The 17,948-nt window shown below is 39.1% G+C and overlaps 1 protein-coding gene across 15 annotated transcripts in view; it reads right to left on the minus strand.

Annotated features, from left to right (window-relative positions):
• PTPRD (protein tyrosine phosphatase receptor type D) overlaps positions 1–17,948 on the minus strand; it is a 1,741,884-nt gene that overhangs the window by 48,650 nt on the left and 1,675,286 nt on the right. For all 15 annotated transcript variants that reach the window (XM_082266411.1, XM_082266413.1, XM_082266423.1 and 12 more), the window contains 2 exons: positions 7,139–7,424; positions 123–301 (listed from right to left, as the gene is read on the minus strand). In XM_082266411.1, the coding sequence (XP_082122537.1) occupies positions 123–301; positions 7,139–7,424 (465 nt within the window). The remainder of the gene's footprint in view (positions 1–122; positions 302–7,138; positions 7,425–17,948) is intronic.

Below are 17,948 nucleotides of genomic sequence, written 5' to 3' on the forward strand. Positions count from 1 at the left end.
CACTTGAAGCTGTGCCACGCTTATTTGCATCATAAACATTTACAAGTTAAATTTCATGGTAAGATTAAGAAAACATTTTAGCTAATGGTCAATAATATAGCTTGTGCAGAAATCATATTTACCTGTATCCATCAATAAAACTTGCATTGATATAGTCGGAGCCCTCCACACCACGTATTGGCTGAAGACACACCCTTGTGGACTCATATGGCATAATATTAACAAGGCGATTTTTAAATTTATTACATGGAAGATTGGCACTGATAAACCGTGACGTGTGAGCTTTAGAACTAGCGAGGCGCTGTTAAAAAACAGTAACACTAGAAATTAACATCTGTCTATCAACCAAAATGTTTTACATACAGGTTATAGTGTATAGCCAAAAGTTAAACTAATAAATAGAGTAGGGAAGGGTTGGAACCTCTGTCAGTTGCATTTATTGCCGGTGTGGGTGCTACATCAAATTCTTTTTTAAGGCCCTAGGTTTCCATGTCTCAAAGTGCATTGACTTTGGATATGCAGTTCCTAACCTAAAAGGCAACTAGGTAGTGTTGTAGGCAAAATCTATATGAAATACATAAGAAAGAGCTTTAAACCAGTAGTAAGGTCCACTGATTGGAAAAAAGTTTGTTGAATAGACTGTTCTTTTAATGATAAACAGATTTTCTTATTTGCATTTTACCAATGGTTTAAAGCTTTTTTTGTTTTGTAAATCACTGATTTTTATTGCTGCCTGTGTCCCCACGGGTGACCATTTTCACTTGGAAAGACAATGAGCAAAAATGCGCTCACTCCAATGGAGTTGATTTCCCCTCACTTTGGAGAGATTTTGTCTCATTTCCTGCTGTGTCTTCACAACAGGAAATGCAAAGAGCAAAAACTGACAGGGTTTTGACCATTCCTTGCTCTATCCAAAACTATTATGACTAGATATTTTAAAACTGATTAACTGGACACACAAAATTTCAATATGATTTATAGAAAATCCAGAAGAACCGTTTAAAAAATAAATTAAACTATATGACAGAATTAAAAGGAATAACCTTCCCTTTGAAAATACCTAGTAACAATAATAAATATGTTATTTCAAGCTCATTCAGAATTTTACACATATATTATTGTAAAAATAAAATTTTTTACTTACCTGTAAACTTCTTATTATTAAGTACTATACAGGACACAGGACTTTTATTCATAGACCATGGGTTATATGCAGGCTAACTTCAGGTGATTAGACACTGGCAAATAAACGTGCTAGGGCCACCACTAATGCACACTCATAAAACCTTTCCCACACTGGCTTAGGATGTCAATCTATCCATTGTCAGCTTCAGCGATGTGGGCGGTCAAGTGAGCTGGAATGTAAGTTTCTGTCAAAAAGGATAGTAAGCTTGTTTTTTTCTAGGGAAGCTTGACTTCTGATGCCCCCTGATGGTTTATGTAGGCCACTCCTGTGGCATTGTCTGACTAAACCCTGACTGACTTCACTTGCAGAATTTTGATGGAGAGCTTCAGCTCCTCTGGAGACCATGTCCCCTGTACAGTTAGTATGGATTTGTAAACTCCACCCTAAACTGTATGGCTGGCATCAATTGTTATCACCCTTGAAGGCATGTAAAGAAATTACTTTCCAAATTTCAGGGCAGGATTGAAGATCCACCATGTCAGGGTGAACTTTGTCTGACTAGATAAAAGCATTGGGAGATCCGAGGATTAAATTGGATGTGAATTGTTTAACATCATGAGTATGCTTGATTAAAGCAGTCTGGACTGAAACTGGGCAAAGGGAACTGCCTTAAAGGAGGTTACCATTAAGTCCAGAACCCTAGTGGAGAAGCAAACTGAGTCCTGTTTTGACCTGAGGATCCACATGTGGGATCTTAGAATTTTTTGGTTCATGCTGTATCTAAGATTAGATCCAGGTACTCCAGATGGTTTGAGGGCTGGACAGCAGAATTTAGAAAGTTGATTATACAGCCAAAGGTTACCTGTGGATGTTGACAGGCAAGGTTGGTCCTATAGTAGGATGTTAGCAAGGTAGCCTGCAACATAAATGCCTTAGGTTCACAGAAAAGCCAGAAGCGGGGATGCACTTTTGTGAAAACAGAGTATAGCCGAATGGTAGTGCTACAAATTGGAAGTGTTGGTCTCTCACAGCAAAAAAACAGAAAGCTTCGATATGAAGGAAAGATTAGGAAGCGCAGGTAGGCATCTTGTATGCCTACTGATGCTGGTAGTTCCCTTGTCTGAGAGAAGCAGTGACCGATCTCATTGATTCAATCTAGAATTTGGTACATAAATAAGTCTGTTTAGATATTTAATGTCCAGTACTTGGTGGATGCTCCCATATAGTTTTGACACAGCGAATAGGCAGAAATAGAAACCGTAAAATCCTTCTTTAAAAGAAACTGAACAATCACTTTTGGTTGGTGCAATTAAAGTTGTCTTCTTTTTTGTCTGAAGCTATGAGTGTGAGAAGAAGGCAAAGATGTAAACTATTTAGTACCACTCTGAAATTACAAATTGTACCCAGAGGTCCATGATGGTTCAGATCCAGACTGGCAAAGACACCAACAGGCATCGCCCTACTCTGAGGACTGGGGACGCTCCTTCATTGTGAGGATGGCTTCTGGGTAGGTTTGGTGGACTTAGAAGTCCAAGTAGGGCTTGTGATGAAAGGGAGTGACAAAGCCTTGGTTCTGAGCCTGATTGGGGACAGTGAAAAGACCCTTTTCACTGAGTAGAAGTAGAAGCTGTAAGGAGTAGTAGATTTAGGCTTTTTCTTGTGGGGTAGGAACCTTTTAAGGAGGGAACATCCTAATAACTGTAAGGTGTTGACAGAGTAATGGAATGGCAGGATCCACTACCAGAGTAGCCAATATCTTCTAATAATCCTTTTTCAAAGGATACATTCCAGCAAAAAGCTTGTAAAGGTTGTAAAGGTTAACTCAGTCAAACAGAGATTTGTTTTGTCTGCAAAGAGTCGGGTGCTGTTAAAGTGGTTGTAAAGGCAGAATTTTTTTTTATCTTAATGCATTCTATGCATTAAGATAAAAACCCTTCTGTTTGCAGCAGCCCCTCCCTCAGTCCCCTAATACTTACCTGAGTCTCGGCTGTCCAGGACACCCCTCCTCTTTGGCTTAGACAGCAGCACTGTGCCATTGGCTCTCGCTGCTATCAATCAAAGTCAGTGAACCAATGTGGAGAGAAAGGGGGCGTGGCCGGGTCACAAAACTGTGTCTGAATGTACACAGGAAGCTAAGGCTCGGCTCGTGTGCCCCAAAAGCAAGCTGCTTACTGTGGGGCCACTCAACAGGAGAGAGGGGCCTGGAGCACCGAAGAGGGACCCGAGAAAAGGAGGATCAGGGCTGCTCTGTACAAAACCACTGCACAGAGCAGGTAAGTATGACAAGGAAAAAAACGAGACTTTAGTATCACTTTAAGCAAAAATGAATTCACACCACGTCAGTTAATGTGTCCACAATAGAGAGCACTTGGCCTGAAGCCATCCCCAGTGCCTAATAAAAAGCAGGGGAAAGAAAATCCTCTGCTGTCTGTGCTTCAAAATCCTCAATACTTTTCTCTATAATGTCATCAAATAAAGGAGGTTCCGTCTCTGATTTCTGAACAAGATTAGTGGGAATAAAGGATGTGTAGTGTTTCTGGTCTCTGGAAATGGAACGGCAGAAAGTTTTTTGAAGAATTCAGAAGAATCTGCTTTTGTCAGACAGGCCATGCGGTGTGTGCCTGAGAGAGAGCCAGAGTAGGGGAGCTGTGCTAAAATAGGTAATTTCTTTTGGGCAACTGAACAGCCATCACCCTGAGCAGTGGATTGAGTTTTCTGTAGGCCATGTGCAGTAAGCATAATATTTGGCCCTTTCATCTCAGATGCCGTGTACCTGTGATCAGCCATCATTAAGAGAGGGGATCCTCGATGGGGTACTCATGGAATGAAGTTTAGATTGGATGGGGTCTGTGTGTTCAGATATAGGAATAACTGTGTGTCTGGATAAAAGAGCCTGCTATAGCCTAGGTGCTTGCTGTGCTAGTTTGGCTGTGTCTCTGTAGAAAATGGCAGCAGGAATGCAGCTACAGGCTTTGTGCATTTTTTGTTGAATAATTTAGCAGGAATGCATAATCTAAGAAGCATGACACAGTTGCCTTAACCTCCTGAGACGAAGTCTAGATAGGAAGAGAAAGTCCCCCATTTTAAATTGTTCACTCTGTAAAAAGTTTGAGAGAAAATGGAAGGGGGTACCACAATAAAGTGAATAACTCCCAAATCCCTTGCCTCTAAAAGAGCATAGTGTGCTACACACTGCGGACTGTGATTTTAAAAGTCAAAAACTGGTGCCAACATGCAGTAAAACCCTGCCTTACATTATCCACAATTCTGGGCCTACTAGAGGTCAAGGCTTCACCTGTTATAGTGAGCATACCTACCAAGGCGTCTTCAGGGATTAGGAACCATAGAGATTGACCACCGCTCTGGACTTTTATAACACACTATGGCTAACTATACACATTGGACTTAGTGCCAGGGTGATCATCTAATACAGGATCTACTGCTTGAAGCAAACATAATAGGCCTGCCCCTGGTCTGGGTCTGTCCCTAAGGTAGACATGAAGGATCACCAATTTGGAAATTTGATAGCCCAGCGCAATAGGCAGTCAGATCTTGAAAGCTTCAGAAACATTGAATGATTGAAAAATAAAAATATTTCTCCAGAAGAGAAAAGGTCCTTTATCAAAGAAGACTAGCAAAAAACTAGTGTCTTGAGGAGTGGGTGGGGTTTTTTGAGTGCGCACTAGGGGTGGGCCTAGAAAATTTCTGCCAGTGTCAAATCACCTGAAAGTAGCCTGCATAAAAACCATGGTTTATGAATACAAATCTTCTGTCCTATACTGTATCAATAAGGCCTGCTGTTCACATTGTAGGTAGGAATACTACTATGCCTTTTCACTGGCGGTACAGTAATCCTGCTTATTTCATTTACCACTCTGAAGCCCTCCTCATTGTTCTTAAACAAAATCTTACATCATTCTGCCCAGTTTGCCCTGGGCTTAACATTACTTTACAGGCTGAAACACCACATTTTACTCTACCATACTTAAGTACCTGTATTCAAACTTCCATGTTCATAGAATGTAATGGGCAAACTTGTCACTGGGGATGATGAGTATGAAGAACATTGCTTGTTCGGGCCTTTAGCTCAGTTGAATGTCAAATATAGTAGTGTTTTTTCTACCATTACTATATATGATTGAATCCTTCTTCCTCTGGAAATAGTTGTTAAGGAGCAGAGGATGCTCCATTTATTTTCTGCCACCCAGAGAGATGTGATTGACAATGAATTTACATTGTAGGACATTTTTTAATAAAGCCCTTGTCAAAAAGCATTTGCATTTTTTTGTGAATAAATAGGGGTTCTATGTACCCCCATACACATTTATGTAGGCAGGCCAGTATCTGGTGTTCCACTTATATTTAAAGAGGGCTCTAGTTTATGATTAGCCCCCACCTGCCAACCCCACAACAACCATGCCAGGGGACTGTGGTGTATTATGAGGGCATCTGGCTTGGTATGGTTCAGGCAACAGGGCCATACTCTCACCCCCTCTTCTGGATAAGAGTCTGGTATAAATTTTTGGGGGGACCTCATGCGCTTGTTTTTTGGCATTTTAGGGGGAAGGCCTTTCATTTTTTTGTGTAGGGCCCCCCATTAGCATCTTAACCAGACATTAATCCAGGATTAGAGTCTGATATAGATGAAGGAACCCCCCAAACAGTACAAACAGTAAGCATCTGTGTGCTTTTATTTACCAGCAGATTAAATGTTTTTTTTTTTTTTTAAATGTCCGTTTTTATGTAGTAGGTTGCATACATCCTATAGTTGCACCACTTCCTAGGCAGGTCAAGGACCTCCTCTGGGCTTGTTATTTAAAGGAATTTAGCATTTTGCCCATAAAGCATTATTAAACATGCTGCTCCCCTACAAATGGAATTAAAAAAAAATGTTTTTTGGTTTGGTACTTGTTCCCCAGAAACCCTTGCCATTTGTCTGACAATTTCCTGCCGATTAGCCTAGAAAAAAAAACATAACTGTTTTTTAACATTTGGCTCCAATTGATTTTAGAAGGGTTCAGATTTGACACCTGAACTTCAATAATATTTGGCAGACCTGCCCCCTAACCAAACTCAAGTATATTTGGCTCATCTCTACTCATCACATGCTTTTATTAAAACCCATAACCTTCTCAAAGTATCCATTTTCACTAAATGGCAGATAAATCTATCTCCCTACCTGGAACTCTGGGTCTGCCTCTTGGGACATGTGACAGTGCACTTTATCTAAAGGGCAAGAACATTCCTTTCCATCTGAGATCTCCCTGTACACAAATGAGATTACACAGGAAGGCACTGGCAATGTAGCCTTCCCATGATAAGGCCAGGGCTACATTACCAGTGCTGCACTCAACCAAGAAGTGGAAAAAAACAGTAATTGTAAGTAAAACAAAAAATGTTTGTTTAACTTATGAATGTAAGATGAGTTCACACCAGCATGCAGAGCTGCAGGCCTATGTATTTTAAACAAGGGGGGGGGGGGTATGCTTCAAGGACACCATCATTTTCTAGGGACCAGCATTGCATAGGTGTGCAGTATGGAAACTCAAGAGTAGTAGAGAAATAAATAGAGCTGATGCTAATAGGGCAACCATCAGCCTTGGCAAAACTGGGTAGTGTGAGATAGGGGGAAGGGAGTGAGATGGATGTTCAAAGTGCACTTACACTTATTATATGGTAGCATTCAACCTAAAAAGATATGTGCAAGGATATATGTAGAGGTAAGAAAATAAAGATGCTTTTTATGTTCAAAAAAGATGCTTTTAAAAGGGTTGTTGTCTGCCCAAGTAAACATCCATTTCTATGACTTGGATATAGAAGAAAAAAAAACAATGGTTTATTTTTGTTGTTTTAAACTCAAAATAATAGAATACTTGTACACATAAGCAGAAACACCCCATAAAACTAGCATTCATATTTCTAATAAATGAGTTTAAACTCTCTTGGCATGTTGAATGTTTTTGGTTTGTCTTCAGGCTGTCAGTAAGCTAAATTCAAGTCAAACAGACTTACCTTAAATTCTAACTCCATCCCTGTAACGTTCTCTCCAGGCTCTATCTGTGTCAGCTTCTGAATATATGCATACAAGTTTCTAGCTGGCACTTCGGTATTTCCACAAGTCACTGCCTCTAGCAGTGCATCATGGATAAAGATATATTGGTCCTCTGTTTGAACCATGTAATTTCTCTGAGCTCTCATTAAAGTTACATGACCATAAATATCTACAGTTTTTTCATGTCGTATCCTCTCCAGCATGGCATCTATTACGATGAAGCAGCCCGTTCTTCCCACTCCAGCACTAGAAATATAATAATAGATAATTATATTGATGGTAAAAGGCTTTTAATACAGAAAAAAACAAACAAACAATAAAGCAACATACACAGTGATCCCCACACACGACTAATGTGTAAGGTAAAGTCTACAGGCTTGGAAAGATCAGTATGTAAATAGATAGAAAACTGGCTAAAAGATAGAATTCAGAGAGTAGTGGTTAATGATTCTTACTCTCAATGGTATAAGTTTAACAATGGTGTACCCCAAGGTTCAGTGTGGGGAACCCCTTACTTCTTAATATATTTATTAATGATATAGGGTCTGGGATTAAAAGGAATATTTCAGTGTCTGCAGGTGATACCAAGCTATGTAGTGGAATAACTTCCTTACAGGATGTCTCCAATTTACAAGCCAACCTCAACGCACTGTTTAATTGGGCAACTATGTGGCAAATGAGGTTTAATGTTGATAAATGTAAAGTTATGCACTTGGGGGCTAAGAATATGCACACATCATACATACTAGGGGGAGTAAAACTCGAGTAGGATCTGGGTGTTCTGGTAGATCATGAGCTTAATAATAGCATGCAATCCCAAGCTGCAGTTTCCAAAGCGAGCAAAATACTTTTTTGTAGTAAGAGAGGTATGGACTCCAGAGAGAGAGATATAATTTTCCCCTGTACAAATCATTAGTAAGACCTCATCTGGAATACGCAGTTCAGTTTTGCGCACCAGTTCACAAAAAGGAGGAAAAGAGAGTTAACCTCCAAATACGGAAAGGCTTCTTCACAGTAGGAGCTGTGAAAATGTGATATAGACTTCCTTCAAGACCTGGTTATGGCCAGCTCAGTAGATTTCTTTAAAAAATGCCTGGATTCTTTCCTAACTGTACATAATATAACTGGATGCTAACATTTATAGGTATATCTGACTGCCTCTTGGGGGATCAGGGAGGATTTTTTTCCCCTGCTGGAGCAAATTGGATCATGCTTTATTGGGGTTTTTGCCTAACTCTGGATCAACTGTGGGTAAAGGATTGTGCACATAGGATTGCATAATTTTTTTTCCCCCTTATTTTGGTTTAACTGGGTGGACTTCTCTCTTTTTTTCAACCAGACTAACTATGTAACTATGTAACATGCTTTGGTGTATAATTAACCCTTTGCTGTTGCCTATATACATATAAGGCATCTGTGAGGCTGCATATATGCGTACCTGGGTTTGTGCTGGGAGCTTGCCGCACAGCATGCTTCCAGCACAGAGTCCGGGCTCTCCCCGGGAGACCTGGGTCTTATACATAAGATCCCAAACTGGGAGTCCTGGGTCCCAATCAACTGATAACCGTGACAGCCTCTGATTGGCGATCACAGTGATTAGTCATGCTGCAGTCCGCCTCTGTGTTTTATTTCTCCTTTAAATGGAAAGATACATTGGGGTCAATTTACTAAAGGCCAAATGACTGTGCAGTTGCATTCATGTTCCCAAGAACATAGTTAATGTGGTAAAGCTCTGCTTTCCATCATGCAGTTATGTGCAAGGAAAATCTGTTTTTTTTTTCCCTTGCACCTGTTTGGGTATTCTTTACAAGGTGAAGGTATACCAAATTTACTAAGCTCTAAGGAAAATGAGTGCAACTGCACTTACAAAGGGCACAGTCTATTTGCCTTTAGTAAATCCGCCCCACTGCATCTTTCTCTGCTTGCTAGGGGAGAAAAATATAAATAACCCAAAGTGTGTGTAAAAATAAATAAATATTAATAAAAATAAATAAAGAAACAATTGCTAGATCACGGTTTGATCTAGGTTAGTGTCAGGGGTTGGTATAAGGGTCCAGGTAAGGGTCAAAGGTCAAGGTCAGGGTCAAAGATCGGGGCAAAGGACAGGGTTGGTATATTTTAGGTAGGACTTTAACCACTTCCCCTGGGTTGACGTCATATGACATAGGATTTAAAGTGGAGATATCAGAACAATGCCTGCAGGCATCATTCAGATACTGTATCTTTTTTTCAACAGGCCATTCCCTGCAATGTAAAAGCCGACATAGCTGCTGTTTAGCTGCTTTATTGCTTTTACAGGTGGCAGGAGAAGACACCCCCCTCCCACTGCCCTCCGGTGCTTCTTCGGTCTTACCCATGCGATCGGGGAGCCAAAGAATGAATCTCCCGATGGCAGCGGTTTACCATGGAGCTGGTCGTGGACCAGATGGTTCCCAGGCCATCTCTTTGACCCTCAGAGGCCAGAAGCTACGTCACTTCCGGTTCCAGCAGATGTAAACATTGCCTTTTTTTGCTGGGAAGACTGAGATCAATTTTAATTTTTATTTCAGGCTTTCAAGCATAGAAGAGAGATCTGGGGCCTTATAGACCCCAGATTTCTCTGTATGGGGACCTGGCATGCCCTATTTCTATTACAAGGGATGTTTACATTCCTTGTAATTGGAATAGAAGTGATCAAAAAATAAAAAATGAAAGGGAATGTGTAAAAATAAAAAAATAAACAATAAAAACCAAATACATACGTAGGTCACGCCCACATATGTAAACGGCATTCAAACCACACATGTGAGGTATCGCTGCGACTGTTCGAGCGGGAGCAATATTTCTAGAACTAGACCTCCTCTGTAACTTTGAACTGTTAACCTGTAAACATTTTTAAAACGGTAGCCTATGGAGATTTTAAAGTACCAAAGTTTGGCACTATTGCACGAGTGTGCGCAATTATTAGGCGTGACACATTAGGTATCTATTTACTCAGTGTAACATCATCTTTCACATTATACAAAAAACTTGGAGTAAATATTGTTCTTTATTTTTCATGAAAGTGTTTTTTTTCCCAAAAAAAGTGTGTTTAAAAAATTGCTGCGACACCATGTTACATAAAGAAATTACAACGGCAGCTATTTCATTCCCTAAGTCTCTGCTAAAAAAAAAAATATATATATATATATATATTAGTGTTTGGGGGTTCTGAATAATTTTCTAGCAAAAAAAAATTATGATTTTTGCATGTAGGAGAGAAGTGTCAGCATTGGCTTGGGTGGCAAGTAGTTAAAAAGAAAGCATTTTTTAAATAAGTCTCAGTGTGTTTCAGGTAGGAAAAAAAAGCACAATGTGCACTATTGTTTCTGGATCCTACTATAGGTACAAACAAATAACATACACATATGTAGCATTGCTGCAATCGTCAGGAGCCGGAGAATTTATTTTGGGTTGTTCTTGGTGGAAGATTATGGTACTAGAAAATATAATTTCCAAAAAAAAAATAATATATATATATATATATATATAGATGTAGATAGATATATAGATTTTTTTTTTTTTTTACTATTTTGGGCCAGTTTTCTTTAATAAAAAAAACCAGAAGAGGAGATATTTGTTACCATTTACCACCAAATGAAAGCCCAATTTGTCCAAACGTCACATGTCAAAGTTGGAAAAGTATGTTTTTATGTATTAAAATTTGTTTTACCCTCCATCATGAAGGGGTTAAAACAAATATATTTGTGTAGGTAATTTAAAGTACTGTACTAAATTACTTTGATTGCTTTTACCAGTTCCGGACCGCCCACCGCATATATATACTGCGGCAGAGCTGCCCAACTGCTCAAAATCATGTACATGTACATGATTTTGTGCAGGTGATGTAGGGGGCGCCCCACCGGAGCGCCGCTCCCACTGTGAATGGGACCAGCCGATCGTTCAGAGGAATCACAGAACAGCGGTCTGCCTACTTAATAAGGCAGACTGATGTTCGTGTCAGGGAGTAAAAGAGAGATCTTGTGTTTCAGCAAAGCTGAAACAGAGATCTCTTTTCCTCCAGTGCATCCACACCCCCACAGTTGGAAAGCACTCCATAGGAGCACACTTATCCCCTTGATCGCCCCTGGTGTTAACCCCTTGACTGCCAGTATCATTTATACATTAAGAGTGCATTTTTTTAGCAGTGATCACTGTATTGGTGTCACTGGTCCCCAAAAAGTTTCACTTAGTGTCAGATTTGTCCGCCACAATGTCGCAGTCCCACTAAAAATCGCTGATCACCGCAATTACTGGTAAAAACAATAAAATAAATAAAAACTCCATAAATGTATCCCATAGTTTGTAGACACTATATCTTTTGTGCAAACCAATCAATATACACTCATTAGGATTTTTTTTTTTTACCAAAAATATGTAGCAATACATATTGGCCTAAATTGATGAAAACATTTGATTTTTTATTTTTTTTTTATTGGGTGTGTTTTATAGCAGAAAGTAAACAATATTATGTTTTTTTCAAAATGGTGCTTCTTTATTTGTTTAGAGCACAAAAAATAAAAAACGCACAGGTAATCAAATACCACCAAAAGAAAGACATCAATTTTATTTGGGTACAGCATCGCATGACCGCACAATTGGCAGTGCCGTATCACAAAAAATGGCCTGGTAAGGAAGAGGGTAAAACCTTCTGGAGCTGAAGTGGTTAAGTAACAACCATTAAGTGCATCTTCAGATCACAGCACATACTCCTAACTAACCATTGTTAGGGAAATAATCAGTTGATCCCAGCTGGATTTTTATGGCTGATTACAATTTTAACTCTCAAGATAAGAATACAAATGCGGATGTACAATATGTTCATTGTATAGCCATGCATATATGGGTAATGCAACTGTGCATGTATATTCTATTTACCTAACAACAAAAAATATGAGTGCACAAATATATGACACTTTTCAGTGATTGGCTCAAAAATGGATATCGGACTCATACATCAGACTAAAGGATTCCAGAATCTTTACTCAATATATTTAGTGAAGATTCACTTCAATTATCCAAACATTTAAAATGCAAATTCCTATTCATTCCCAATTCCTTTACCAAATCAAAATCCCTATGTCTATGGCCTCCGTTATGAATAAAGCTTCCCTGTTTCTTGTGTAATATGGAACATTAGATTGCTGTAGTCTACTTAGTTGATCATTTCCAGTTGGTTACTTAGGGTTTGTAGACTTTTCATATGCTTTGTACACTTCTTTTGTGCATAAGCGAGAATATCTTTTGTTCTGTCCCATGGCATATTTTTAATAACACTTACGTTTTGGCTTTTGACTAAATTGTGTTGAGTAACAAAAGACAAGAATACAGCTCTAGACAGCGGATCCCAAAATAGTCTGCATGCAAGCCAAATGTCTTTACAAATAACTCTACAGAGTCTGTATAAACTATGCATCATGCTATAATAAGCAATCTCAATTTGCATATACAAAAGGGAAGAGAAGCATTGATATTTTAGTAATATCTTGATAAAGATTGCGTAGGTAATGGGCTATTACAATACCCACAGATTTCCTTGGGCATTAATTATCTATTAGATCTTCATAAAACATATGGCAAGGAATTTGTTATTCAGACACAAATACATGTGGAAATGACTGGTAATACTTGGTAGAACTTTCAAAGCTAAATACTACTTTGTGTTACTTGCCCACTAAAGAGACTAATCAAACGATAACAGGAGCAGAAAAAGAATAGCATCTTAATTAAGTGCAGATCCTCGGAGTGCTTTAATATGAATTCACACAAGTCAGTGTCATAATTAAGACTGCTTGGTACAGCTATGAAAATGCTAACAGATACCTTTGCTAATGGCTTCAAGGAGATCTCACATAATAAGATGTGACATACCAGTATGACATTTACACTTTTGCTGAAGTAACCCAGAAATGGCATTAGTCACTGTTATCTGATCATTAAGAGGAAAACCACAGGGATTGTGGTTTCAAATTACTGTTGCTTCACACGGTAATAATTATGAATATGTTGTCTCGCTAATGTCTGGCATGCATAGAGATGTTTCATTCTGTAGAAGCAATACCACGTTTTCCTATAAGCTAAATGTGTGGTTTTGTCATTATCAACATGTGAAATAAATTTAAACACTTATCGTGGCACATCAAAAGCAGCAGTATAATATTTTTTTATTATCTTGAGGCAAAATAAAAATGTACAAAATTAAGTCATTAAATATTTTTTTATTTAAATTATAATAATGTGTTAGTTTTAAAAGTCTAAGGCTGATGACACTTGGGTGACATTAATTGTTGTTACAAATTGCTAATGCCAGCGATTATCAGACATTTTTAGCTAGCCATTTAATCGCTAGAGTTGCTGGCAAGTTGTTGCAGCATTGGACTGTGCTTTGCTACAATTTCCTCTTCTTTAGCAGTTTGTAGCTAAGCATAGTGACAGCTGCAACATTTAATAGAAAAACATTACAGTGTCACTAAAATCAACTTTTTTTTAAAGTTTTGGATAAAGTGTAGAGGGATTACAACCCCTGACAGGTTTCATTGCTCTCTGTGCCCTCATTACAGAGATTCCCCCTCTCTATTTTTCCTGTTTACCATTATCATTGGATGTAAGTAAAAGAATATCCAAAATTTTGGGTTGACATCAGAACAGTAACAAAGAAGAAATCTTCCAATGGGGACACTAGTTCTGGTGATCCTGGAGACACCCCAGGATTCCCTCAATTTGGAAGGATTTCCTCTCACTTCCTGTTTTGCCTATTGGGCAGGAAGTGAAGGGGAATCTCCCCAATGGGACAGTTATAACCCTCCCTCATTCTATGCAAAATTAAAACAAAAAAGTTTTACCTTTAACTAGGCTAGCGGTATCCCCGAGCGTGACTCGGGGTAGGAATTTCCTGCTATTATCGGTATCCCCGAGTCATGCTCGGGGTGAATGTGCAGACAGCGCAGCGGAGTGTCTTACCTTATCCTGGCGATCCAGCGATGAGCTCTCATTGCTGTGACCGCCAGCCGAGATCCCCGCCGCTCGTCTGTCGGTAGGAGGACTTCCTAGTTCCGTTCCCTGCAGCAGCAATGCTGCATGGGAGCGGAACTAGGGAGGGAAATTAAAAAAAAATAAAACGTTGCACAAAACACAAACACATTTTATATTATATATATATATGCATATATATATATATATATATATATATACATGTATATATATATATGTGTGTGTATATATATATATATATATATATATGCCTATATACACACATATATATATATATATAAATATAAAATTATATTATTGATTCGATTATAATTCATGCGTTTGTGTTTAAAATTTATCACATCTGGGATGTCTACTAGAGTCTTGTTTTGGTCAGGTTTAAGTCAGTAATTACTAAGAATTGTAGGCCTATAACACATAACGCCAAATTTCCATGAAAAAAATTGTACCGCTTTTGGTACAGAATTCCTGACAGAATCATACCGCCAGGGAGGTTAATGAAACTTTAAGGTTGATTGTTGCTAGCAATTTTGCTGCCAAGATGGAACACTGATGAATTCTCGATCTCTGAGTGTCAGAGAGACAAATCACTTTAAAGCTGAACTCTAACTTTCTTTTCACTAGAACTGAATTGAATGATCAGTCCCACATAGATCATATGTGTACCATGTTGCTCAGTTGTCTGCAGGTCGCCTGATATTCTGGGTTTAGTTGTGGCTTCATATCATATGACACTCTGTATATCCTGCTGATAGACTCTGTCCATTCCACAGCCACTTCCTGCAGCAGCTAGAGTCTGTTAGACCCCTTTCACATGGGCTTTCAGATCAGGTCTGCCTGTCAGTTTTTCAGTGCACCTGATCGGATGCTCCATGTACCCCTATTGAGTAGCGGATATCAACGGTGATATGTCCACTGACACCCGCTGCTATCCGATCTGATCCTGTCCGTGAAATCCAGACAGATGGAAACCCTATTTTCCATCCGTCTGGAGGATTAAATTGGATAGAATTGGATGAAAACGGACAGGCAAACTGTTATCATCCGATCTCTCATAGAGGACAGCGGGGATCTGTCAGCTCTGTCTTTGCAAAGTAAGAGGAGATGGACCTGTCAGCCACCTGCTGATCGGTGGATCGATCAGATCCCACTCCTCCAGATCCCTGCTCTCTGTGAAGTGATTAATTTACATATGAAGGAGACTCCTTCATAATAACCTTTCATAGCCCTTCCTCTGTAGTCTTGCAGTAAGAAATTATTATTTGGCATGCTGCAAGATAGGAATGACACAGGAGGAGGTATAACACATTTAAAGCTTTCACCGACCACATGAAGGCCCAGAAATATCCACAGAAACCCTAGGACCCATCCCCATCAACTCCCAGAACTGGTACAAGTGACTCTCATAGCCCACCCTGTATTTATAGAGGCTCAAAGGACCATAGGACATGTAGAATCAGGACTGGAAAAAGAAGGAAAAAAGAAGTCAGAGAACTTAAAAAGTCAGCCAGGAAGGAGGAGGGGGGGGGGGGGGGGTGACACCACAGACACAGAAATCTGCTGTATACAGCTAGAGGAGGTACATTACACATAAACTGACAGTGGGGTTGTGATTAATTTACATGCACAATGCATCTATTGTTTAGGGGAGGAAAAGCTGGAGTTCTTCTTTAAAAATGTCACTGTTAGTGATCCCTTCCTATTATGATTAATCACCTCAATACCGCCGTATGTATATATATGGCCTCGTATTGAGGTACTTATATTGGGATCATGGTTGAGGCTAGAACTATGGTCCCAGTACGTTTTTTTTAGGAGGCGATTCTCTTTTATGTAAAAGTTATCCAATCAGCTATACAGTTGTTGGATTACTTTTAAAGCCGGCATAAGGAGGTGATCAAACCAATCTTGGTTTAATCAACTGCTTTGGAGGTCAGAGATGAGATATAAGGTCTCTATATAAAGATGACCTGTCATAGCCCTTGCTATCACAAGGGTTGTTGTTTATCCCTTGTGAAAGCAATATAAAATTTGATTAAAAAAAGTAAAAGTGCAAAAAATTTTACAGCTCCCCTGCCCACATATGGAAACGTAAATTGCACCACACATGTGAGGTAGCACTGCGAACTTCAGCGCTAGAGCAATAATTCCAGAGCCAGGCTTTCTGTGTAATTCTGAAATGGTAACCTGAAAAAGCTTTTAAAGCCTCAACTATGGATAATTTAATACAGTAGTTTGCCACTGTTTCACGAGTGTGTGTAATTTTAAAGTAAGACATGTTTAGTATCTATTTACTCTACGTAACCTAATCATTTATATTTTATCAAAAAATCTGTATTATTTTGTGTTTGTGTTCATTAAAATTTATTAAAGTGTATTTTTTTTCAAATTACAGTAAAACCTTGGATTGCGAGCATAATTCGTTCCAGAAGCATGCTTGTAATCCAAAGCACTCTTATATCAAAGCTAATTTCCCCATAAGAAATAATGGAAACTCAGATGATTCGTTCCACAACCATTTATTCATAAATCCTTCAATTTATAGTCCATATAAAAAGATTATAGCATTGCGATAGGTTGTGTAACCATAAAATGTCCATCCACAAATTGCCGCTTCCACAAGGGGATTGGAATCAAAATCCAGCAGGAGCTACAGGGTATCAAGGAGAAGAGAGGCGCCTCTAAGTGTAGCAATATGGTTCCATTTAATGAAGGTACAACATTTAGCAACTCACATGGTTGATGAATAAAACAAGCACATCTAAGTATGCAGGCATCCAGGGTAAAGCTGTCCACATAGACCATCTTTTGCACCGCCGGCTGCTAGTCTGTAATCCTGACCGGGAAGACCACCCTGCAGTAAAGCGATCTGAAAGCGAGGGGCAGCATGGAAAGGATGACGTAGATGATGGTGCGGAGGATGGTCCTATGTGGACAGCTTTACCCCTGATGCCTGCATCCTTAGATGTGCCTGTTCCAATCATAAACCATGTGAGTTGCGTTGTACCTTCATTAAATTTAACCATATTGCTACACTTAGAGGCGCCTCTCTTATCTTTTATACTCAGCTGTGACTTGAGGCTACTTGTATATCAAGACATCGCTTGTATATCAAGTCAAAATTTATTTGAAAATGTTGCTTGTCTTGCAAAGCGCTCTTAAACCAAGTTACTCTCAAACCAAGGTTTTACTGTATTTGTGTTTGCAAAGCCACTGCACAAATATTAAATGACTAAGAAAATTACAACATCCACCATTTTATTCTCCAATAATATTTGGGAATTCTAAGTTATTTTCTAGCAAAAAAAAAAAGATTGATTTTTACATGCATGTTAGAATGTCAGAATTGGCCTGGGGGGTCAAGTGGTTAACCACAAATCACTGTAGCAAGACTGGAGGGTATTCCATGAGAGAAGTTCTCCTGTGTGTTGTCAGCCTAACTAAAGTTTTATTTCTGTCAATGTTGTAGATTAGGTCCTATCTAATACCAGGTAAGGTCTTTGTCACGGTTAACATAAAATATTTTATGGTACGTATAGGCTGAAGGTTAGTTCATATGCTTACTGGGCCTAATGTATTTACCTGGTGTTTGGTAAGCATAATGTAAGTCAGACAAGTCTGTCAAATGCTAATAACACTGGAAATAAAATGGTCTGGGTAGTTGGCTGCTTTGTAATTCTCTGTAAGCTTCCCATTACAGCTTGCTAACCAATACAAAGAGGATCACAACTGATTAACAGCAGCTGTCAGATATGCAAACAC

This window comes from Pelophylax lessonae, assembly GCF_965119305.1.
Source record: "Pelophylax lessonae genome assembly, chromosome: 1".
In the NCBI taxonomy this organism is placed as follows: Eukaryota; Metazoa; Chordata; class Amphibia; order Anura; family Ranidae; genus Pelophylax; species Pelophylax lessonae.